Here is a 26,082-nt window from a genome sequence, read left to right on the forward strand (position 1 = left end):
GCGGGTAATTGAATTAGTGAATCCGAATGCGCTACCGACTCACAATCCTCACAATCCTCCAACGATGCGTTATTAGTGCAACACACTAAAACAGCAGGGACTGGCAGCCCCTCGCGAGGCAAGTAGTTCATGACGTCAAGGCTGCAACATCTGCGTTATTACACGAATCAGCGATCAAATCAAACAATCAAATCTCCGAATACACGCCACTGGGGCATGGAACACGAGGGTTGTGTATGTGCTGGGGGCTCCCATCCCAGGGGCTATCGATCAGCTGGTACAGGAGGAGCGAGAGCAAGGCCTATACTGTTACTGCATCCGCCAGAGACACGTTGATGTCTACACGTCTCAAAGGGGGACTGTCATCCGTCTGTGATGGGGTCAGATCTTCCTGTCGTGTTGGTAATAAACAGATTAAATATTGATCTCAAGAAACGCTGCTATACTTAGAACCGCAGGAAGTCCGACCTGTAGGAAAGATGGATTTCAGTAGGTCTTTCAATAATTTGATTCTTTGTTCCTACATGCAGAGATATTAGAAAAGTGTTCGGGAGATACGAAACTATATGAACATACTAAGAATTGGAGTAATCTTAGAGGTACTCGGGAAAATGATACAAAATAAACTACAAAAGAAAGTATAACACTTGAAAACTGGATTTGATTAAATAAAATGTAATGTGTTTGGCAACAGTCATCTATTTTCCTATTATTTTCTATTTTCCTCTATTTTATTCTTTCCTAGCTCTATTATAATGGACCAACTCAAACCAACGCAACATCTCTCAAACAACCCCCCAACTGCACTAACACACACCTCAAAAACCTAAATGTCATAAGCATGAATCACGTCCATATTTTACGGAATTAAAGCCTGAAACAAGCTGACGTAAGCATGATACGAAATTCAAGGACACAGACGTGATGTGGGTAATTCTGATAACGCATCGCCAAGCTGCCTAGTTAAAAACCTGCGTGCATGTAGTTGTCAGACTGCTCAGAAACAAACAAGCCGCTCGTTTCCGATATGAATCCGAGCTCTTGCTGCCAGTGGTCGCTATGATCGGGCCAGCCTATCCTATGTCCACTCACTTCGATAACGTGGTCAGTATGTACCGGACATCTATCTGACCGGAATATCACACAGTGTAAGTATTCAGTTTATGCAATGGTTGTAGAATAACAGTGCATGCTATATCAAGCCGTATCGCACACTCGTGGGGCCTTGCGTCAGTGACTGGATGTTAAATTGTGTCATATTTGTAGTTAACGAATGAAAACGACATTATGTTAGTGTGCCTTTCACTTGATAGACAGTGTAGAGTTGCCTATTTACTAAAGTGTATATACTAGAAGCAATACATGTATCGTCCCAATGTACCACCACCAACTCGATTATATTAACGTTGGAGTTAAATTCGCTACAGCATCGCGTGCTAATGTTGCAATCACGCAGAAATAAATCGTCTCCAGATTCTTATAAAAATGGCAGTTGCTCGTTCCATGACTTTATACGATTTAAAGTCGCTTGTCTCGATAAACTAGTTTTTTTACCGAACCAACGCCTAAAGCATGGACGCTCTGATTGTGTATGTCCATATACCTGCATCTACAGGTAAGTTGGTTCGTCTTATTTAAAGAATCTTCAAGGATTAGAGATGTCTTATATCGTTTACTATCACATGAAGAGGGTGCCAAAACTGTTTATATACCTCTTTAACCTATTCTCAAATGTTTAGCTCCATAACATATATCGTATGGCAATGTAAACTAACACTCGAGACTGGCCCCGGCCTAGTCTTGTATAGTTAGTTGCAGGTATAGCGCGGTTTCAGTGCCTGCCTATACCGTTGAAACTAAATATCTCTCGACAGGAGGAAGTGATCTGACAGAAGCAATTGTTGCAATACGTTTCTAAGCTAATCTTTTGTTCCTTTCCAAAAAGGATTTGACTTGAAACGTGAGTGCAAATGCTTCATAAATAGGTTGTAGTCATGCGGTAAAAATGGTTCCGCTCTAAAGTCTTCGAGCAGGCTAGTGCTATCACTCAACGCCATATGATAACGGCAAGCGTTTGTGGGGAATCTTCCCGCGTGTGAGAGACGATACCTTACCGATGCCAGATATTTTTAGACACGTACAGATAGCAAGTTCTTCTACACTCTGACACATTTGTCAGGGCGCAGTGACGTAGCAGCTGTGTCACGTGACCGTGCACCTGCAACAGTCACGTGATACCACATCTGGATTTACGAATGTTGTGTTTATCGTAAGGTGATGTCAGATCATTTGCACATTTGGTTTTGCTTGTATAATACATGCTTGGTTTTGAGACGAGGAGATTGACCCTGTTACGGGGTTTTGTTTGCTGTTTTTGTCGGAGACCTCGGTTGTTGAAAAATACGGGAGTTCGGATGAATAAGGATTGAAATAACACGTGTCTTTGGAAATATCCTGAAGTTGAATACAACCTAGTGTAGTCTTCAACTCAACCCCGGGTGTTGCTGGTGAGTAGGTTCAGTTAAAGACTATGTTTATAACCTAGACTGATATCTAGTCTCCGAAATCAGAGACCATATAATATATATATATATATAATATGGTCTCTACCGAGATGAACTGTTTTACAGAGAGAAAAAAACCGTTGTTAAATTAAACTTCTAAAATATGATAAAAAGGAGCCCAGAGACTTTCTTCGTTATCAGATACTGCTGTAATCAAGACTCTATATTATAGACTTGCATGGGCTGTATTGGATATATTTGTTTCAGGATCTGTATGACAGACCAGAGACCATAGACCATATAATATAAAATCTATTATATGGTCTCTGGACAGACTATCTATAACCGTATGTACAGCTTGCAATATATTCCCATATAAAGTGTCGTAGTCTATGTTAAGTTACGCACGAAAACACATTTGCTCCTCTCACATTGTTCCATACTCATATTGAAATGCCGAGACCGACATCGACTTTTGTAACTTCCGTGCCAATAGTTGTTTCAGTATCCTTTCAATTGCTTCCTCTTCATCTTCACATGATGACGTTAATCTACATCTACAATAACAGTGTTCGGTTACCAATTTTTCATCAGATATTGGTGGTATTTTAGACCTTTATGAAAATGAGATCAGTGTCATATGCAAATGTTTCCAAACTGTACATGGGCGTTCTGGGTATGTGAAAATACAGAAGGTTTGATACTTAGCTTTTTACGAGGCGTATATTTGCAATCATTTCCGGTCGGGCAAGTAGTACCACAGATGCATACCTACCGCGAAAAATATTATTTAAACTTTACATTTTAAATAGCATTAGAGACTTCACTTTCTTACACATGATTATGTAAACTTTGCTCTTCACTGAATTAAAGGCCAAGTTAGGACGCGACCTTATTAGTAACTGTTTATGAATCAAAGTTGGATGTATTCCCAACTTCCAAACATGCTGTCCTGACCCCTGTTCCACACATATAAAGCCGTCTTAGTACTAAGACTCTCGTAAGAATCTGCTACAGATCGCGGTCATCTTAGCACTAGGTGAGGTGAAATGGGGTTTAACGTCGCGTCCAAGATTATTGCACTTATATAGCGACGTGCATGTACGTGTGTGTGTGTTTGTGTGGCTGCATGTACTAGTCAGGACTGATGCCGATTTATAGTGCTAGCTCACTGAGATACCATGCCGCAGTTTAACATGAATACCCCACTCAGACACAGTATACTGACTCCGAGCCGACCAGTCCTTGTTTTAGCCCCTTAATGCCGAGCGCCAGACAGGGTAACAACATATACCATCTTTTAACGTCTTTTGGTATGACGCGGCCGGGGATCGAACCCCGGACCTTCCGCTCTCCGGGCGGACGCTCTACCACTAGACAACGGAGCATCTTAGCACTAAGACTCTCGTAAGAATCTGTTACAGATCGCGATCATCTTGGCGCTCTAATCGCTTTGTGGACAGAGTGAGCGAGTGAGTTTGGTGTAACGCCTCTTTGAACAGTGTTTCCGTTATATCAAGGTGTGTCAGTGGGATGTGGAAAGAAAGCCCGAAGTGGTCTCTGAAGTTTACAATTTTGGTGAAAGCCACGAGCACGGGTATGGAGCGGACAAACCTAGATACCTAAATATGGGTAATTTGGGATTCGTACTCACGATCAAAGGTCTCTGACACGTTGGTGGTAGGCAACACTCTGCTCAACGAGTCCCGAGGCAGTTGACTCCTGGGCCACCCGTGCCCTCTAACCGGGACAAAGGCAGCCAAAATACATGTTTGTGGCCAACCCAATTTTACATGGAGCCAAATTCAGATAATGAAGTTAATGTTTCGCTCATACTGGTGAAGTAACATTAATACATATAAAAATTCAATGCGTCCTCGACGTATCCGAGTTTTGAAGACCGAACCCAAAAATGTAGAAATTGTGATCGATACTTGATGTTTGATCAGGTTTGGATACAATGCATAGTCTGTAGGCGACTGCAAAATAAATTATGAGCGCCAAACTAAAATCGGTCGCTAAATTGAGGGCTGCGAAATATATATGTATTATTTATCAACTATTCAATGCATGATTGCGATCTATACTAATGCTGGCATGAACCTATTTATAAAAAACATTGTTAATAATGTGTTTCTCCCGCCAGATGGAGCTGTTGCTGGGAGGTATCCAGGTGACGCTGAGGCACAACCTAGGCGTCCTCCTGTTATGCGACGTCCTCATCCTCATCCTCAACCTCATGGTCATCCTGATCATCCTCATGTCGGAGAGGTTCAGGAGCTCCACCAAGCACCTGCTAATTGTCAATCTAGCCTTTGCCGACCTCCTAATAGGGGCTATAGTGATACCTCTTTATGCAGACTATGGGGAGAAGGGAGAGTGGCAGTTCCCCTGCGCTTTGAGGAACGCACTGACTCTGCTCCAGATAAACATCCTTCCGTCTATAACTACATTATGTGTGTTTGTCATCAATATGGATTACGTGTTCAGGATGGGGTGCTATTTGTACACAAACGGTAAGACAAAGTACGTGATGTCTGGTTCAATGGGTATTTTACCCTGGTTGATATCCGGGGCGCTCCTGGTACCACTATATTTCATGGCCACAGAGCCGGGTCGTCCATATGACGTACTTCCGTGCGTCAGGAGGTACAAGGAAGACGTCACGGCACTGCTACTCATAGCCTTCTCGTTCTTTCCCCAAAGTTTCGTCATCATGGTCACTGGAATTGCTTCTGTCATCGGATACCTCATCAAACGGCGCTCCACGGGGCTGGACATGTTTGGCGAGAGAATACACTCACCAGTGGACATAAGCATGGTCAGTTTTGTCACCATCCTTTTCTATACCCCGTACTTCTGTCTGGCTGTCCCCGTTAACCGAATAAGCTGCAGCACATCCTCAGAGTGTGAAGTCCTTCATACCATTGGCATTATGGCCAGCTGGTTGTTTGTCATCAAGTCCTTTGTCGTGCCCTTGTGTTGGTTCTGTTCTAGAGACTTCAGAGCCGCGTTCAGGAATATTTGCTGTTGGTGTTGCTGCTAGTGACATCGTTGTCGACATCTGAGTTTGGTAGCATCGGTTACTGCTATTGACCGCATCTTTGTCGACGAGTTTGGTATCATCTGCTGCTGGCGATACCACATCATGTTTGACGATTTCAGATCTGGTTACGAAGGCCGACAACACAGCATTTTGCGAATAGCTTCAGATTGTGCAGCTAGAACGAAGTCACGGAACAATCCCCTGAATGTGTGAACATCACGTTGGTACTGAGAAATGATAAACCCATGTTGTGTCCTAACTGTGTAGGCCTTATGTACGATGGACCTGTGTTGTATCGCCTGCTGACAATATAGGTGTTCGAAGGTTACCATATTGAACTGATACTAGACCAGCGGTCCCGGTTTGACGAACGCACTGAAGCAGATCCACATGTATTTCTTCAACTGGTAGAACTGACCTAAAGTAACCAACATCCATTGCCTGCTGCAATGCAAGGAACGGTAAACAAGCATTCACACAACGTGACACGTAACTTGTTCTGCATGACGCAAGGACTGTACTGTTCTCTCACACTGATGGACATCGAGGAACAGTGTGTGTGTGCAGGGTGAAAGTGGGGGCGGGGGTACCTTGAGGAGGTTTGCACAAAAAGACCAAGACCATAACATCGCAGACAAGCCAGGTCTTGTTTGTTTCACTCAACCTGGATTAGAATAAATACTTGTATTGAATGCCCGTTGCCTTATGTAAGATGTTTGTTGTGAGTATGTACTTAGGAACTACCCTTGCTGCGTGTATCATATGTGACGAAGTGCTACAATGTCTGCGGTAATGTGAAACGTTGTTTGACCAATCCACGTACAATTCAATGACCAGCGTATTGAATTTGTTTTTAGTAAAAACTGAGCTAATATTATACTTTTCAATTTATTTTCGGGACAAATTTGGTTTTCGGTCCCTCATACAGTCAAGGCAATTCCTAACAACATATGAGAAATCAGGCGTTTGCAGACCTAAGTAGTTCACTACTGATTGTACATAGTGAGTTGTGTCACTACTGATTGCACACAGTGAGTTGTGTCACTACAGGCTGTGTAATGCTGACGGGCGAGGCACTCCACTCGTCTGGCTCCTGGAGTTGGACGCTGATTGATGGAACCAGGCGGGACAGTTGTGACAAGCGATATACACCTAACGTCCTCTGTGTTATTTGTGGTTTATGGATTGTGGTGATGTTTTAGGAACGGGACAAGTCTCAGAGAACAGACGAGACAGCACAGATGTGATGGAGAAAGTCTTAAGACTCCTTTACAAGGAGCAAGTTACAGAACACAATTTGTTGGACTGACTGATGGTACCTTTCATCGAATATGCATGCTTAATGGTCGTGACTTAGACCACATGGACTTAAATTACTGCTATGTCCACAGAAAAACTATGCGTTCTGTATAAGAATTCACTTGTATTGGTGTCTAACTAATATTAATGTTACTATTGACACATAAACTGTCAGACAAAAGAAAGTAAACACTTTAAAATTGGAAGTGACAAAAAAAATACAAACGTTATGAAACTACACAAATAGTCGCCGAAACATTGCAGACTTAGGTCCAAAACACAACTGTGATATCCGTATCAAATAATTCCCATCGAATAACCATTTATTTTTTCTTTTCTTTTCTATATTGTTTATTTGATAACGAAATCGTGAATTCTTCTGTATGGTGACGGATAGCATAGTTTCTGTTAGACCATGTATAATAACTTGGTTGACGGATTTGTGGAATACAAACATAGATGATCGAAGTGTAATTGCAGTAATCTATTTAACGTAATTTTTTTTTATCAAGAAAAAGGTTGACATAAAGATAATGAAATTGAAGAAACGGGCTACACGAGGAGTTCAAGGGTTACCTCCCTTTTCCTATATATCGGCTTTGGATTAATTTTATTCATGAAGGTTGTTCTCTCGGCGGGACGATGTTTTCTTTTCCTTTAACATTTTTTATATATTTAGGATAGCGGATCCGTAAACTAAGTAATAATAAATGGCGGTACATATAGCGCCGTGTGTAATTCACACATAGCATCACGTACAGTCGGCACTGGAAGTAAGACAACATAATAAAATTAGGCGTTGTGAGTCATGCTCTATCTTAGCCTGTAGCGGAAGAGAATAATGTAGAAAAGTTTAAACATGAATGTTGGTGTCAAGAATACGGTAGTAACGCATCTATGCTGCACAGAGTGTGATAGGGATACTGGGCTGTTCATTTTGTGCAAGGCGTATGCCAAGGATGCGCATGATTCCTTGATGAGAATCGACCCTAGTGGTTGTGTGACGAGCTCACGCACACACCACCGTGCCACCGCGCATAACCAACTCTCTAGGACTGTCAACCTCTGATTGGAGTGAAAACGTTAAGAAAACAGTTTAAGCAGATCATAATCATCGACAGTTTATATGTCTGAAAAACCTGCATGTATCCATGGTAGCAAAACGATTATTTATTTACCAATGCATGTAACAATTATGAAGAAACATAATGAATTGTAAACACAGCTAACCGATACTCTTTACTTGCAACATAAGAAACGTCGTTTATCAGTAACATTTGAAATGCTATCCAGTGCTTATTTTGTCAAGATCAGCTCCTCCTAAGAAATGTTCCCTTAACTACTTAAACGAGCATCGTTCAGGTTAATGAAGATCTTGGCTGATATTGATGTTCTGGTTATAGCTCGAATATGTATCGCTGGTGTTTAAAATCATTCGTTACGTTTTTTGTAAGCGGAATGGAGGCACAATCCTTAGCTTGTGGCACCGTGTACTCACATCTTGAAGTAGTTTTTACCCTGCAACTGCCCATAGTTGGAATGAGAACAATTTGTTGGTGCCAAGCCTTTCATGTCAGTCAGGCTTGCTGTCTCCATCTAATTCCCGGCTTTTAAAGCGATATAACGACCCGTGTGTTAAAACATAGGAAAGTGTAAATTCCGTGAGACGTTGACAAATGGATCTGACATTTTTATTTCACGGCACGATCGTATTCGCTTGGGTGATATTTTGGAAAATATTTATCATTTGAAGAGGGTTTAACTTGTCGACGTTGAAAGTGCTCAGTATGGTCCCAGTTAAGAAAGGTCACAAGTTTTTGAATTTTTTTTTGTGATTCATATGTGTTGAAAATAAATCTTTCCAACCTAGCATTCTGATGTTCGGCAATAGTGCGCATCTACTGATACTGCAGACATTTCAGTTACTAGACAAGGGAGATAACATAACTGAGTTTTCTTGTTTGTCTTTTCACTCTTATGACCACGCATCTGAATCCAGAATAGAAATAGCAATATCGTCAATAAATCATGAAAACATCCATAAAATTCAAATTCATAAACATATCTCAGATTCACTAAAGACTCGTCATAATATGTGTCTTTTAGCATCTTACACGATAACATCGTTTACCCCTCAAAGTCCACTGGAAATACATCGAGCTATATCGTTATACATACTTCGAGTGTACCGAACACATACCGTAGTGTCGATGTAGGATTATTTCGGGACCATGAATTGACATCCTCCTTAGCGACACTTGGAGTTAAAGGAGTTCGAGTTACGAGGTTGCTCGCTCGATTAATTTGGTCTATAATTTACAGGAACCGGGACCATCGAAAATACATCGAGTTATGCGTACTTCGAGAGTACCGAACATCTACCATAGTGGCGGCATAGCAGGGTCGGGACCATGAAGTTTGTTCTCTAAGTCATATACTAGTTTAAATGAGTCGAGATAGCAAGGTTGCTTTCTATTTGATCATGGTCGACAATTCACAGCAATCGGAATACCTTCAGTGGCGGTCTGGAAAGTTATGGTCACACTACAAGTCACTGATGTTCCCATTTCTTTCTGACAATGCACCCCATCCTTCTGACTTTTATATGTTTGAATAAAGATAAAACTTCATGCAGTAAACTTCATGACCAGATCGTTTTACACGTGCATCTAAATACATTTTGCCAGGGCTACGGTCAAACGTTTCCAAATCTGACAGTTTGTACCTATCTCAAAATATCTACAACGGGTGCCCAGGTAGGGTCGGGTAATAGGGTGGTGGGTACCCGGGTAGTAAATCTGGACTCGTCCCAGCCCTATAATCTATATCAAGTGGCGAAACAATAAATGTCAATGCTGACCTAACAACAGAAAACTGACCCGAAAAGGTTTAGCCCCTGACCTCGAATGGTGTCACCTGTCACGTGATCAATATTGACTTTGTCTGCTAGGAAACAACATGGCGTCTGTGAGTGGCAATACATGCGGTTAACGGTTCGACGAATTTCTGAAGATTTCTTGAAAAAGCTTGAAAACAGGGACAAAAACTGTGAATTAAATAAAATTTGGTACAACCAAACAATTGATTATATAGGCTTATATAGGGACCAAACATTAAGATTCATGTATATGGCTGTATTCATGGATTGCAGTGAACATATCTGACTAAATAACAATGAAATGGCTGGCCACCAGACATTGACCACTTGAACATTCTCCAGGCATATTATTCAGCATCTCATTTGTGAAGTGCCAAGTAAATGGAGAAGATATACCATTATTGTTACACTCATTTATCTTGACGAAACCATGGACCCGCCCATTGTGCATGGACATATAGCATGACACGTGACCGCAGCATAATTCCCATAATACACCCGAGTCTTTTCGTCATTGTAACTTACTTACGTATATACATATGTAGACATAATATTCATGTAACATACTTATACTGTAGATATCAACTGTATATTTGTTTGTAAGTTTTGTACTACTTGAAATTAATAAAACTACTTATTCTTATTGTGTTGCATTTTTGTAAATTGGACATTGTGAGGCGAAACCGTGATGGACCAACACTGCAGCATGTCCACCGACGCGATAGTGAGCTCCGCACCGTCTCACCACTGGCCACCATCAACGAGCGACTGAGGTTTTCTTCAATTGCCTTATTACAGCACTATCGGCGATATCAGTGAGCCTTGTCACAGCAATATCGTCAATTTCAATAAGCCTTATCACAGCAATATCAATGAACCTTAGAAAAAATAATATTAAAGCAATACCAAAGGACCTTATATTACAGTAATATCAATGAGCCTTATTACAGCAATTTCGGCAATATTACTGAGCAGGCTCACTACGGCAATATCAATAAACGTTATTACAGCAATATCAATTGGCCTTTCTACGGCAATATCTTGATCCTTGTTGCTTCCTTCCTCTCGTCTTACTGTAAATATTTGCGACCTAACCATCATCTAAAAGACAACAGATGATGCCTTGACAGACTTTATTTCTAAAAAAAGACACCAATACATGTATCCTAATATTTGCATTGTTTATTTTTGCACAAACCCCAGTACATTCAGAAATATTCAAGGGGTTAAATGACATTAGCATCAATGTATCCATTTTAATACATACCAGTGTTGCTGAGAAACACAAACAAATTTTACATAACTTTGACGATAATATGATTTATATTCCATTTCTGCTCATATATACAATTATATATAATCTTGAGACATAATGCTTTTGTATAGAATCATATAAGCACCAAGCTGTCTTGCAACTGTCCTTGGATATTACACAGTGACATACTCCTCTTGCAAACTGTCAGTTGATTCCGCCTTTGGAGTCTATGTTGCAGATTGTAAATTAGAGGTGAAAATCAATTGGTATAAAACAATCAGTTATAATCAGTAAATAAACCTTTTGTATAGTTTCCTATGAGGTATCATTCTATGTAATTGCCCATTCTTTCATTATCAAAATATATTGCAGACTCTAGGCTTTTGAGACGACATTGACCAAAGTGAAACCAGTAAATTCATATAATAATAAATCAGAACATACCAAGTAAACAAACATTAATAGTTTGGTCACATGCTCCAAAAAGATCATTGCATTTTTGGTCATTTTCTAAAACATATTACAAGTGTATTCATATTTTGGGTGTCCGCATGATGTTCATTAAATAAACTTTGGACATGGGTTGCTATTATATAGTGAAATCAGTACCGAAGCCCCCGCTTGTATTGTTTCACATTTCCCAGAATGAGTAGGATCCACAAATGTATCCTATTATTGATGAGACTGCAATATATTGGGTCATCAATGAACAATGACAGGAACCTTCTGTATGCTTCACTTGTAGTACAACTTAGTATGACTTTAAAGGAACGAGTAGAGGTTGTCAGATTAGATTAGTGACTTTGGACATGTTTCTATCTAAGGCTTTCCATCTTTAACACATCCTTACATTTTAAGTCAATCATCATTGGAATGTTTGCCACAAAAAGACATATTTATTTTTATTTTCTCAAAATTAATTTGATTGCACAAAAAGCAAAATGTATACTTTAACCCTTCAAATTCAATCCACAGAGCATATCCTTGAGTTCAACATCATGTTTTACCACTTTCTTAACTGATGATAAAATGTCTGCTAAACTATCCTTGTAAAAACAGTTTCCTTGGCAACATACTATTCTTAAGGATGCTACAAGAAACACTGAGAAGAAAAGAAATCTACAACATCCATACTTGAAGGTCATGGATACACTGTGAACCTAGTGTATACACGATCATGAAGTATAGGCGCTGTGTTCCTGGAGGAACGTTGTGTATAGAAGACTGTGAAGTATAGACGATGTGTTCCTGAAGGGACATCGTGTATACTGTGAAGTACAGTGATCCCTCGCTACAACCCTACTTTTGGGGTCAAAATAATTGATGAGCGTTATAGACGATCAGCGGTTTAACCGAGGTGGAGTTGTAGGTGGTTGTTGACCAACAAAACAGTACATGCTCTACCTACCTAACACGATCTACGCTGCATGGTTAAAAAAAGATTAGAAAAGTAGTTGTTTATGATTCACAGTGTAAAAAAAGATTTATTGAGTGTTATGCGTTTTAAAAAAACCAGGGGTATAACAAACTTGATCAATAAAAAAATGAAATTTGATATAAAACATCACTAGACATGATGATTTACCATTTAAATTGTATTTCCTGCTCTCAAAGGCACAATAGCGAGGGAACACTGTATAGATGATGAGCTCCTAAAGGGATGTCGTGTATACAAGACTGTGAAGTATAGACGATGTGTTCCTGAAGGGATGTCGTGTATACAAGACAGTGAAGTATAGCCGATGTGTTCCTAAAGGGATGTCGTGTATACAAGACTGTGAAGTATAGACGATGTGTTCCTAAAGGGATGTCGTGTATACAAGACTGTGAAGTATAGCCGATGTGTTCCTAAAGGGATGTCGTGCATACAAGACTGTGAAGTATAGCCGATGTGTTCCTAAAGGGATGTCGTGTATACAAGACTGTGAAGTATAGACGATGTGTTCCTAAAGGGATGTCGTGTATACAAGACTGTGAAGTATAGACGATGTGTTCCTGAAGGGATGTCGTGCATACAAGACTGTGAAGTATAGACGATGTGTTCCTAAAGGGATGTCGTGTATACAAGACTGTGAAGTATAGCCGATGTGTTCCTAAAGGGATGTCGTGTATACAAGACTGTGAAGTATAGACGATGTGTTCCTGAAGGGATGTCGTGCATACAAGACAGTGAAGTATAGCCGATGTGTTCCTAAAGGGATGTCGTGTATACAAGACTGTGAAGTATAGCCGATGTGTTCCTAAAGGGATGTCGTGCATACAAGACTGTGAAGTATAGACGATGTGTTCCTGAAGGGATGTCGTGTATACAAGACTGTGAAGTATAGACGATGTGTTCCTGGAGGAACGTCGTGCATACAAGACAGTGAAGTATAGAGGATGAGCTCCTAAAGGGATGTCGTGTATACAAGACTGTGAAGTATAGACGATGTGTTCCTGGAGGAACGTCGTGCATACAAGACTGAAGTATAGACGATGTGTTCCTAAAGGGATGTCGTGTATACAAGACTGTGAAGTATAGACGATGTGTTCCTGGAGGAACGTCGTGCATACAAGACAGTGAAGTACGGTTGTGTACACTTCACATATGAAGGAAGATGTGCAGGGTTTTCTCCACACAGTCATGTCTCATGATTAAGTAAAGTAGAAGCACTTCATGTGCTAAATGAAAGAGAAACACTCCTGCAAAATAAATTGTTTTAAGGGCATTTCTTAGTTGACAGATGACAAAGTAGACACAATTCAAGGATAAAAACTTAGACATTTTGATTTGCTACATCTTGTGATTACACAACAACGGTTTTAATCATATATTCCAGCATTATCTCAGCCGGGGAGCCAAATATGGGCTTCATATTGTACCCATGCTGGGGATCGAACCCAGGCCTTCAACGAGAAGAACGAACACTTTAACCACAAGGCTACCCCAAGACCCCTATTACTCAGATGAGTGATGGGATGTGAGCACTGGATAACAGTATCTGTAAGATGAAAAGCCAGAGCACTCAATCATAATTTCTGATTATCAAATCACAAATCAATATATCCTACAATTCTATGACAAAAGATAAAATGAACTGGTGAGTAGGGTTTACACCTCTTTTAGCAACATTCCATATGGATGGTTATAACCCCCCACCCCCCGCCAAACCTGTCCTTACAAATTGCAATATACATTGAAGGATGAACTCCTTTCACACCAGGCATGAGTGAGTGAGTAGGGTTTTAGGCCACTTTCAGCAATATTACAGCAATATCACGGCAGGGGACACCAGAAATGGGCTTCACACTGTACCCATGTGGGGTATGAAACCCAGGCCTTCGGCATGATGAGCTAATGCTTCAAACACTAGGCAACCCCACTACCCTTCCCAGAAGTAAATAAATCACAAGTGAAGGTTCGTTGCAATCACCATGGTGTTTGACACAAGTTCAAGAGTCATATAAATGAAGAGAATCGGCATGATACAGATTTTCATCTTACAGACTAAATTACTTTAAAATTAAGTTGAAATAAATAAATAAATGTTTTGTTCTAATCCATCAAGGCTACTTTTTGCCAAGAGAGCTCTTTATATCTTTGAGCAGCATTGTCCCAATCACCATCTTCTCGCAATTGACAGTCAGAGTTGCTTTGGATTCCTTAACTTTCACAGTCACCAACACAAGCGTGCCATCACCTAATGTTTTGGCGGAAAATCTGTAGGTGTTTTCTTCTGACGACGGTACTTGTAACACATTCGCAGCTGTATGAACACAGGAACAAATAGCCTTCGGTGACTGGTTCGTTTCAGGAAGCTCTGTACTTCCAGAATTTTCATTCATTCCTCCAAGTTTACCTGCAGCACACAAGAAGGGAACTTTCTCAAGTGTGTCCATCATGCATTATTACATGTATTCACTGATATAAATGATTATGCAAACTGCAAAGATCTAGGTTTCACTGAGTGAGATTCTACTCAACTGTATGTAAGAACAGATTTCCCCTGCATCTGGCTAACTATTTAGAGAATAACCAACACGCTACAAGGAATAATGGATTGTTATTTGTTTGGTGTTTAACGCCGCACTCAGCAATATTCCAGCTATATGATGGTGGTCTGGAAATAATCGAGTCTGCACCAGGCAGTCCAGTGACTGACATTATGAGCATCAATCTGCACAACTGGCATATGATGACATGCATCACCCAATTCAGTGAGCCTGACCACCCTATCCCATTAGTTACCTCTTACAACGAGCATGGGTTGCTGAAGACCCGGATCTTCATGTTGGAATTTTGGACTGACTGTCCCGAGAGAATGAATGGTGTTAAGGCAAGAGACATTCATTTACCAGGTGCAGATATATCACAATTCCGAGATTCAAGTAGGTTATTCTGCATATTTCTCATTGACATTTCAAGAAAAAAATGAAGGAAAAAAAGCATGAAATATCAACCCTACAGAGAAACTTCACTGAAGACAGCCTTTTGTTCAGATGACATAATTCAATATATCTGTGACGTCATGAACAATGGATGATGTCATGTTGCAATTTTCTCAACAATGAAGCACTGTGACATCATGTGGCTTCAACTGACCAGTCCATAATGAGAATCAGTAAAATGCACATGTGCAAATATTGGGAAGTTATTACACACAATCATTCTACCCTTTAGGTACAATACATAACAGTTATATGCACTTCCAGACAAATGCTGCCTCTGCCGTTTTGAAAAGCACATGTTCCAAAAGAATTCATTAAATTATTGCAAAGTAGGATTCACTTGACAAAACAGTCTCTTTGATGTCCCAAAACTTACAGAATAAAGTTAATAATACATTTAACATTCAAAACTGCCCCTTTGTGGAACAGATTTGAAACAAGGAAGCACCAGTTTTAATTCCAATGATGTGAAATGTTACCTTGTTGACTTCGAAAGTCGCCTTCATTCATTGTGTAGGGCTGCACCAGCTCTCCAACAGGGGCGGAGATATTAACACTATATTTCTGTTCTTGTGTACAAAGGTCAAACGTTGCTGGCTGTGTCGTGTCGTTGTAGTTGATGCCAAAGAGAACCGATGTGGACGACCCTGCACCGAGTGTAGCTGTAATGCAAACAGGAATTGCTGTCAACATGGAACTTCACAATTACTGCACTCTTATAGCGTGTGCATGTGTGTCTGCTTGTACTTGTCAGGACTAAAGCCGGTTTTATAGAGCTAGGCCACTGAGATACCATGCCATAATTTGACATGCCCCATTCAGACACGGTATACTGACTTCAAGTCAACCAGTCCTTGAATTATTCCTGTAATGCAGGTTTAGAACTAATCTCAAAAGCTTTACTACCCCGGGTAAAGATATAATGCCCCTGTAATGTTAAAACAATGGGATTTGTACTTGCCCTCAGGAATTTGTACTATCCCCGGTCTAGTGGGCAAGTGTTAAGTTCTAACCCCTAAATAAGGCCTGTACATTATACAATTATTTACTGGATTAGCCAATCAATGATGAACAGTCTTGGAAGATATCAGCTGGTACCCTTGGTCTTGCTGTACTGATGGACAATACAGTCGGACACCTGAATACCCAATAACGCCTGCTTTTCCTTGGGGTTCTGACCCAATATAATACCAGACACATGCTTCCTCATATTACCGTTTCCGTTATACTTACTATCGGCTTTTAACAACATTTTCATGAACACTGACAGGTGGCTTACCTATTTCTGGGAATTCCTGTACTTCCATTCCTGGTTGTAGTTTCTGGAAACACCATGTTCAATATCATTGAAGATTTACAATGAACAGACATGCAAGCCATGCCAACTCACACTCCAGGGGGTACACAAAGTACCTTATCTACACTACCAGTTGTCAGACTGTTGTAATCCCAAATATAAGATATGTAATACAACTTACAATGTTACAAACCCCCTAGACAACAGCAAAGCGCTTTAAACCATGAACCAAACACCCTTGACTTGACACACGTTCCATACTTCCTGTCAGACACAGCTCACAGGTGTCACCATGTGTGTGTGGCTGCTTGTACTAGTCAGAACTGATGCCGATTTTATAGTGCTCGTCCGCTGAGATATCATGCTGCAGTTTAACATGAATACTCCACTCCGACACAGTATACTGACTCCAAGCCGACCAGTCCTTGTTTTAGCCCCTTAATGCCAAGCCAGACAGGGTAACAACAAGTACCATCTTTTAAATTCTTTTGGATTGATGCATCCGGGGATTGAACCCTGGACCTTTCCTTCTCCAGGAAGACACTCTACCACTTGACCATGGATGTGGTCTCTGCTCTGGGAGGAAAAAATTGGGGATGAAAATCTACCCTGACAGATTGCATGACAATGGTTATATCCCTACATACCTTATCTCCCATGGTGATATTTGCGACAGGCGCATCTCCACTGTTGGTGAGAGTCAGTTCAATGGACACCATCTTTGGTGAGAAGATTGATATGGACCTGGTGAACTTGTACTCCACTCCGAGGCCGTTACCTTTGATTCTGTTGAGGAGCTCGTAGGACTTGGAGGGGACTATGACTGGCTGGGGCTGAACGAACATAAGGTGAGACTCCTATACAGGCTCAATCTCAATGTATTAGCATGGTAGTGATGTGAAATTGGGTTAACGTCATGTTCAAGATGACTGACCTTATATAGCGACATGAATGTCTGTTTGTCTGCTTGTAATAGTCCAGACTAATGATGATCCTATGGTGCTAGCTCACTGAGATACCATGTCATAGTTTAACATGGATACTAGGGCTGGGACAATACACCAACTGTGTGATCCGATACGTATCACGAAACCTTGCTCACGATCTGATACGTATCATGATACATATACTTGCATGTGCTCTGATCTGTGGTACGTAAGCCATCATTTTCATAGACAAGATGGCCAAATACCTGGCACACTAACAATTCACATTTGGCAGTGTCAAGTATTGCGCAATGGATGAAAATATTTACGTTTTCACAACTCATTTTCACTAGTATTTACTGTCTAAGGTAACATTTATTAAAACCAATCTCGCAACCTCCCCAGCCTATAATAAATGACCAGCCCTTAATTGCACTGTACATGCTTATCGTCATCATCTTCATAGTTTATTATAGGAATAGTGAATGAATGTTGTCTAATGCTGCAGTTAGCAATATTCCGGCAGCATCATGGTGCCATCTAAATAAATCAAGAATGGCCTAGGCAAACCACTGACTGAAAGCATGAGCCACTATTCACACTATTGATAAAGTATCAACAAACTTACTACTTGTTCATCATAATTAAAATTTTCTATAAGAATTTTGAGGTGAAAGTTTAAGTTGCTATACTATGGACAAAAATTCATGAAAGGCTTACAAGATCTGCAAAGTTTACTCTCCTAAAATACCCTTATCATCATCTGATTCTTCAAAATATTTGTACATCTGCCAGAACATCTATTTCTAATTTAACATTTTAACATAACCACTTAAAACCACCATCTGTGTCACCATGGTGACTGCCTTTATCTTACAACACACATACTTTCTACAAACATGAATGTATAGAACAGATTTATCCAAAGTTTGAGACATGGAACTAAACTCATGCCACAGCCTTGTTCCCTCAGCTGGTAGTTATTCTCCCGCTACTCACCATAGCAACATTAGTAGGTGAGGCTCTATCACTGATTGAGAGGTTGCTCATACTGGAGGCCATGGTCGGGGTCAGCATATCACCGGGAGTCACAGGAGTACTGCCTGCACCCATTGACCCCACTGGAAACAACAGTCACAGTTCATACACATCCAAGCAGAGCTGGCCCTTTCTCCTTAAAGTGTCTGTATGTGTGTTGGTATGTATGTGTGTATGTTGTATATAATCATGTGGTTGAAGGCTTGTAAAACAAGGAAAAGCATGGGGTACCATTGTTTGAAATTAAGCTTGATATTCAAGGGGTCCTTGTTATTGCACTAATGTCATAATTTAAAGATTTAGCAGGTTCTAGATATAAAAAATTAGTACTATAGTAGCAAACATCAAGAACTCCAGGACCCCCCTTTAATTTCTAACACTATGGAATTAAGGTCCTGATCTGCCTTAAGGCCTACATGGGCTTCTCCTAAGAGCATGTCGAGATCTGGCAAATAAACATTATCACAATGTACAATTTCCATCTATAGACAATAGGTAAACACCAAAGTATGTGATTAAACCATGAGATGCTGTGTGCCACTATGAACTGCTGTGTGCTGCTGTGTGCTACTTTGCGCTACTATGAGCTGCTGTGTGCTGCTGTGAGCTACTGTGTTAGTATGAGCTGCTGTGTTACTGTGAGCTGCTGTATGCTGCTGCGTGTTACTGTGACCTGCTGTTTTTCTTTGAGCTGATGTATGTTACTGTAAGCTGCTGTGTGTTACTGTGAACTGCTGTATGCTGCTGTGTGTTACTGTGAGCTGCTGTTTCTTTGAGCTGCTGTGTTAGTGTGTGCTGTTGTGTTACTGTATGCTGCTGTGTTTCTTTGAGCTGCTGTGTTACTGTGACCTGCTGTATGCTGCTGTGTGTTACTGTGAGTTGCTGTGTTTCTTTGAGCTGCTGTATGTTACTGTAAGCTGCTGCATGTTACTGTGAACTGCTGTATGCTGCTGCGTGTTACTGTGAGCTGCTGTATGCAGGTGCGTGTTACTGTGAGCTGCTGTGTGCTGCTGTGTGTTACTGTGAGCTGCTGTATGCTGCTGTGTTTCTTTGAGCTGCTGTGCTACTGTGAGCTGCTGTATGCTGCTGTGTTTCTTTGAGCTGCGGTGTTACTGTGAGCTGCTGTGTTACTGTGAGCTGCGGTGACTGTGAGCTGCTATATGCTGCTGTGTGTTACTGTGAGCTGCTGTGTTACTGTGAGCTGCTATATGCTGCTGTGTGTTACTGTGAGCTGCTGTTACTGTGAGCCTCTATATGATGCTGTGTGTTACTGTGAGCTGCTGTATGTTACTGTGAGCTGCTGTGTTACTGTGAGCTGCTGTTACTGTGAGCTGCTGTGTTACTGTGAGCTGCTGTATGCTGCTGTGTCACTGTGTGCTACTGTATGTTACTGTGAGCTGCTGTGTTACTGTGAGCTGCTATATGCTGCTGTGTGTTACTGTGAGCTGCTGTGTTACTGTGAGCTGCTGTGTTGCTGTGAGCTGCTATATGCTGCTGTGTGTTACTGTGAGCTGCTATGTTACTGTGAGCTGCTGTGTTACTGTGAGCTGCTGTGTTACTGTGAGCTGCTGTATGCTGCTGTGTTACTGTGTGCTACTGTGTGTTACTGTGAGCTGCTGTGTTACTGTTAGCTGCGGTATGTTACTGTGAGCTGCTGTATGCTGCTGTGTTTCTTTGAGCTGCTGTGTTACTGTGAGCTGCTATATGCTGCTGTGTTACTGTGTGCTACTGTGTGTTACTGTGAGCTGCTGTGCTACTGTGAGCTGCTGTGCTACTGTGAGCTGCTGTATGCTGCTGTGTTACTGTGAGCTGCTGTGAGATGCTGTGTTTCTTTGAGTTGCTGAGTTACTGTGAGCTGCTGTGTTTCTTTGAGCTGCTGTGTTACTGTGAGCTGCTGTGTTTCTTTGAGCTGCTGTGTTACTGTGAGATGCTGTATGCTGCTGTGTTTCTCTATGAGCTGTTGTGTGCTACTGTGAGCTGCTGTGTTTCTTTGAGTTGCTGTGTTACTGTGAGTTGCTGTGTTACTGTGAGCTGCTATGTTACTGTGAGCTGCTGTGTTACTGTGAGCTCCTGTGTGTTACTGTGAGCTGCTGTATGTTACTGTGAACTGCTGTGTTACTGTGAGCTGCTGTGTGTTAATGTGAGCTGCTGTGTTTCTTTGAGCTGCTGTATTACTGTGAGCTGTTGTGTGTTACTGTGAGCAGCTGTGTGTTACTGTGAGCTGCTGTATGTTACTGTGAGCTACTGTGTTACTGTGAGCTGCTGTGTGTTACTGTAAGCTGGTGTGATTCTTTGAGTTGCTGTGTTACTGTGAGCTGCTGTGTAAGTGAGCTGCTGTGTGTTACTGTGAGCTGCTGTGATTCTTTGAGTTGCTGTGTTACTGTGAGCTGCTGTGTTACTGCGAGCTGCTGTGTGTTACTGTGAGCTGCTGTGATTCTTTGAGTTGCTGTGTTACTGTCAGCTGCTGTGTTTCTTTGAGCTGCTGTATGCTGCTGTATGCTGCTGTGTTTCTCTATGAGCTGTTGTGTGCTACTGTGTGTTACTATGAGCTGCTGAGTGTTACTGTGAACTGCTCTGTTACTGTAAGCTGCTGTATGCTGCTGTAAGTTACTGTGAACTGCTGTATACTGCTGTAAGTTACTGTGAGCTGCTGTGTGCTACCGATCTATTCAGTGGTGTACTTACAATCATCCAGATCAAGCAGTAGATCACCCTCCTTCTTGGAGGATGCTTTGTCTTCTTTAGTCTTTGATTTTTCTGGCTTGGTTTCCTGAAGACAAAGATCATACTTTCGACATGAAGACTACACTTGTATGATGTGTGACTGTGAGTGAGTGAATGGATACCGCTAGCTGTTCATATGCACATTTCAAGATGAAAATACTGATGTATGTAGACACCTAATTAAGAAATAGATGACTTGTGGCCATTGTGTTTATGTACAATAAAACACTGCAGGGAGAATCAACCACAAGGGGCACAGCAACATTAAGTGAGTGATTGAGTGAGTGATTGAGTGAGTGAAAGAGTGAGTGAGTGAGTGAGTGTATGGTTTTACGCCGCTTTTAGCAATATTCCATATATCACGTTGAGGGGTACCAGAAATAGGCTTCACATATTGTACCCATGTCGGGAATCGAACCCGGGTCTTCGGCGTGACGAGCGAACAATTTAACCACTAGGCTAACCGACCACCCTATGCCTCTTTAAGGATGTTGATAAAATGTACAAGCTTTAAAAATATTAACCCAAATTTTAACAAGGATGACTCCCTAAATAGAATCTGACCCAGAAATGTCGGACAAGTCCATTTTATGGACAGGTGGGTTAAGTTTGGTATTTCCCGCATATTCTCACAATCCTCACGTCGATTATCTGTACCTTTTCTCCTAGTGCCGATTGTCATATCTCCTAACACTTCCTGACAATATTTGACAGCACGGACCATGTAATTACACCAATATGTTCTGACCAAGCAGAGACAGATAAACTTAGATGGTCAGTTGTTAGTTTCTACAAAGCTGTGCACCACACTGCAGAAGAAATGGCAAAGGTTCTGAAACCAAAGACTTACTATCGTTGTTGAAAAGTGCCGGGCTGCTTGATGGCTATTTACTGTAAGTAATTATGAGTGACACATTGCAGCCTACATCCTTGATGTGAGTGAGTGAGTGAGTGAGTATGGTTTTATGCTGCTTTTAGCAATATTCCAGCAATATCATTGCGGGGGACACCAGAAATGGGCTTCACACATTGTACCCAACATCCTTGATGTGAAATGGCCCAGATGGGTGTGTGGCTGCTTGTCATGTCGTATAGTGTCATCCAATTACCGGTACGCCAAAACCAATGAGATAGATATGTTATCATTACACTGGTAGAGCTGATCACTGACACAAGCACTGGATGTGCGTTACAAAGTGCAGTAGTTCCTGTTCAACTCGGGTAAGGACAAATGTAACCAAAGTCTAGGTGACCATTTATTTCCTCACCTCTACAAGTGTATGTCAGCCACCTATTTGAACAGTAAGAGCTAGTTCTCAAGCAGAGCTAGCCATTTCCGCTATCAATACACAAAACAATCGCAGCCATAGTTTCCTACTAATCTTAACAGTTCCTCAAACAGATACTGCTTTAAAATGTATCAATGCCTCAATGTAATGCAAGATGTCTGACATTTACTTACTGATCATATACTGCCTCATCACTAACCTTCTTAACTGGCTTTTTCTTGACAACAACCTCTTCCTCTGAAGACGATTCCTCCTCCTCACTGTCTTCCTCAGAGGAGTCCTCTTCTTTGCTGGAGTCCTCGTCCTCACTTTCCTCTTCTTCCTCCTCCTCCTCACTCTCCTCTTCCTCTTCTGACTCCTCCCCAGACTCTTCTTCCTCCTCCGCCTCCTCCGAGTCCTCTTCCTCACTCTCATCTGACCCGGATTCCGCATCGGAGTCATCTGAACACAAATCACATTTATCACAGGAATCTTCTGAAGGAATCTGTTATTACATTGATGGTAATTTACGGATAGAGTAAAACCTTTCAACTAAACGTTCTTGGGACCAGTGACAGTATATCAAGTTATGCAATAGTTGGAGAAAAGATGACCAATCAGAAACATACATTCACGTCAAATCGAGTTTATGTAGTTCAAGTTTACCAGTATTGAATACATTTTGAAACCAAACAGTTGTATTTCTTTCAGCCCCAAATTCTGTGAACATCTGTGGAATATTTCAAAAAAGTGTATGTACATTCATGTATTGTATCAGTAGTTTAACATCTCAACATTGTACAACATGGCCTCCAGCAATGGAGTCTTGGTCTTGCATTTAGAAGTTGGAATAACATGAGTGAGTGAGTTGGGTTTAATGCCGTTTTTAACAGTATTCCAGTTATATCACGGCGTGTCAGCTTAATGTTGGAGGAAAGCCCGAAGTGATGCAGGTCTCAGATGTTTACCACTTCGGTGAAACCCATGAGCACGGGTATGGTGCTGACAAACCTAGAAACATAATCGGGGTGAACAGGGATTCGAACCCACAATCATAGGTTTCTGGCGTGACCAAGGGACGCAACTCTGCACAGCGAATCGCGGCGCCTTAGACGACTGGGCCCCCTGTGCCCCCAGGAATAACATGAGAACCTGATTAGTTGTTTGTAAAGGCTTTTGGGGCTGCTTCTTCTACACTCATCATCAAGGGAATACTCAGTAAGTCCATGTTAAGTCAATATGCATACAGACTGATGTATGTACACACAGGGCGGGGTACAAAAGTCACAAGATAACAGGGGAGCCAATGGAGGTAATGAGCAGGCTATTCCTTTTTCTACTTACACAAGACTGAAAAAATAAAATCATAATTTAAACGTCACAAATTATTTTAAAATTATGTTATTGTTCAGAAGTGTAAATGTACTCTACTGGAAGTCAGAATATTTATTTTCTGTCTCAGTAAAGAAACATAATGCTGAAGGGAAAGAACTGACCAGGAACCGAACACATAAAACTGTACTACACCACACCTCTTATCCATCCATATACTACCAGGGACGTATCTATATCTGCTCAGAGGCTGATATTTGGCCCCAAGTCTGCAGCCAATGGCAGGACAAATTCCCATGTTCCAATTCAAGCAGTTATAGTTACAACCAATCATAAGCAATGTTATGGCTATGTAGACGTGACCTGTATTTCACTGATAACCGGACCAACAAAGAGGATGGAAAAAGACTTCAATGCTTAGTTTTACACTATGGCATTGAATGTAAAGTTAAATATTCCAGAAAATAAGAACTTTAACAAAAATCCAAAGTTTGAAAAAAAATGATGACTTATTTCCAGTCTGCCTGCCTGCAGTTAGTTTGGAAACTGAGATAAATCCCTGATTATTGGTAACATAGAGTACAGCACAAATACCTTCATCACTAGATTCTGATTCGGAGTAGAATGACTTGAGGTCTGTAGCATTCTTCTTCTTCTTGGTAGATGTTTTCTTCTCCGTCCAGATGGGCACCTCCACATTGCGGACAGATGGCTCCGGCGCCTCCTCCGGCCACTCAGGCAGCTCTTGGTACCCATGAGCACGCGTATTCAGCAGGTGAGACAGCGTGCCTAGCTGGTACTGGTCCCGATCTGGAGAACAATGAGTGAATGAGTGAGTGAGTGAGTGAGTGAGTGAGTGAGTGAGTGAGTGAGTGAGAGAGAGAGAGCAGACCCAGCCAGTACTGGTCCCGATCTGGGAAACAATGAGTGAACAGAACGGAACAGAACAGCTCTGCTGTTTACACTCAAGGCAATGGTTATTGCTGTTTACAAACAGAAAAAGTTGGAAGAATGAATTTTGATGATAAATAGAATTTCACCCTGGTGTTGGTAGAGTTAATATATTTGATATCAAGAGACATGAGGGTGAGATTCTCTATATTGTCAAATTGTTCTAAAGGAGTGATAGGAGATTTCATTTTCAGCAATTTCCATACATGAACAATTTCTGTGTTTGACGCATATTGTTTGTTTTGTTTGTTGTTTAACACAGCACTCAGCAATATTCCAGCTACATAACAGCGGTCTGTACATAATCAAGTCTGGACCAGACAATCCAGTGATTGACACCATGAGCATCATTCCACACAATTGGGATACGATGACATGCATCAACTAAGTCAGCGAGCCTGACCACCCAATCCTGTTAGTCGCCTCTTACGACAAGCATGGGTTGCTGAAGACCAATTCTACCCCAGATCTTCACGGGTCTGACACATACTGATTGAGACTGATTGACAACTGTTACTGCTGGCACCTAAATGACAGAAACTATCCATGATCACTAAAATTCACAGCATACACACGACATAAGAACTTGTTGCTCAATCAACGCGTCACATCACAAATAATCAACCAAAAGTGAGACTCACCTTGAAACTTGGAAGCAAGAACTGGAGCAGGTTTAGTCGCAAGGAAGATCTTTTTTGCATATTTGGCTAGTGCACTTGATTTCTCTCCAGGGAGCACAAGTTGTCGCAGGAAGCGAGATCGGTCACGAATGTCATAGTTCTGATCATACTTGGCCAGATTGAGCACGTACTGGCACAGGAGCTTGGTCTGCTTTTGGTTGGTGATGCACAGCTTGGCTGCTAGGTTCAGGATCTGCAGCTTCACGATATCCTCCTGTAACACAGGATATGAACAAATACACAACATGCCCGAACCTGGCAATCTAGTTCCTACTCCTGTACCATAACCATTATTCAAGAGTAAGGCAATGCTTGTTTGTGTCAGTCACAGATGTTCTAGGTACAGTTGGGCTGACTTCAAATACTTGAGTCTGGGCCATGCAAACCAGTGACTGATAGGGACCATCTATGCTTAATCCAGATGGTTCACTTCCCAGGAAATTAACAATGGATAAC

The 26,082-nt window shown here is 41.3% G+C and overlaps 2 protein-coding genes across 4 annotated transcripts in view; one reads left to right on the plus strand and one right to left on the minus strand.

The window, feature by feature from the left end:
• The first annotated feature begins 987 nt into the window (after positions 1-987).
• LOC124134042 (neuromedin-K receptor-like) lies at positions 988-10,370 on the plus strand. Its single transcript, XM_046498657.2, has 2 exons — positions 988-1,148; positions 4,651-10,370. Exon 2 carries the CDS (start codon positions 4,651-4,653, stop codon positions 5,548-5,550), a length of 900 nt encoding a protein of 299 aa, XP_046354613.1. The 5' UTR covers positions 988-1,148; the 3' UTR covers positions 5,551-10,370.
• A 1,939-nt stretch (positions 10,371-12,309) lies between these two features.
• Positions 12,310-26,082, minus strand: part of LOC124119492 (AP-3 complex subunit beta-2-like) — a 43,867-nt gene continuing 30,094 nt past the window's right edge. For all 3 annotated transcript variants that reach the window (XM_048400212.1, XM_048400210.1, XM_048400215.1), the window contains 9 exons: positions 25,588-25,840; positions 24,590-24,805; positions 22,884-23,125; positions 21,357-21,441; positions 18,633-18,754; positions 17,355-17,540; positions 16,690-16,732; positions 15,890-16,072; positions 12,310-14,821 (listed from right to left, as the gene is read on the minus strand). In XM_048400212.1, coding sequence (XP_048256169.1) covers positions 14,532-14,821; positions 15,890-16,072; positions 16,690-16,732; positions 17,355-17,540; positions 18,633-18,754; positions 21,357-21,441; positions 22,884-23,125; positions 24,590-24,805; positions 25,588-25,840 — 1,620 coding nt within the window. In that variant the 3' untranslated portion in view covers positions 12,310-14,531. The remainder of the gene's footprint in view (positions 14,822-15,889; positions 16,073-16,689; positions 16,733-17,354; positions 17,541-18,632; positions 18,755-21,356; positions 21,442-22,883; positions 23,126-24,589; positions 24,806-25,587; positions 25,841-26,082) is intronic.

This window comes from Haliotis rufescens, unplaced genomic scaffold (genome assembly GCF_023055435.1).
Source record: "Haliotis rufescens isolate VD_foot unplaced genomic scaffold, xgHalRufe1.0.p SCAF_1, whole genome shotgun sequence".
Taxonomy (NCBI): Eukaryota; Metazoa; Mollusca; class Gastropoda; order Lepetellida; family Haliotidae; genus Haliotis; species Haliotis rufescens.

Coding starts and splice junctions, on each gene's coding strand:
- LOC124134042 (XM_046498657.2), top strand. CDS start 4,651: ATGGAGCTGTTGCTGGGAGGTATCCAGGTGACGCTGAGGCACAACCTA.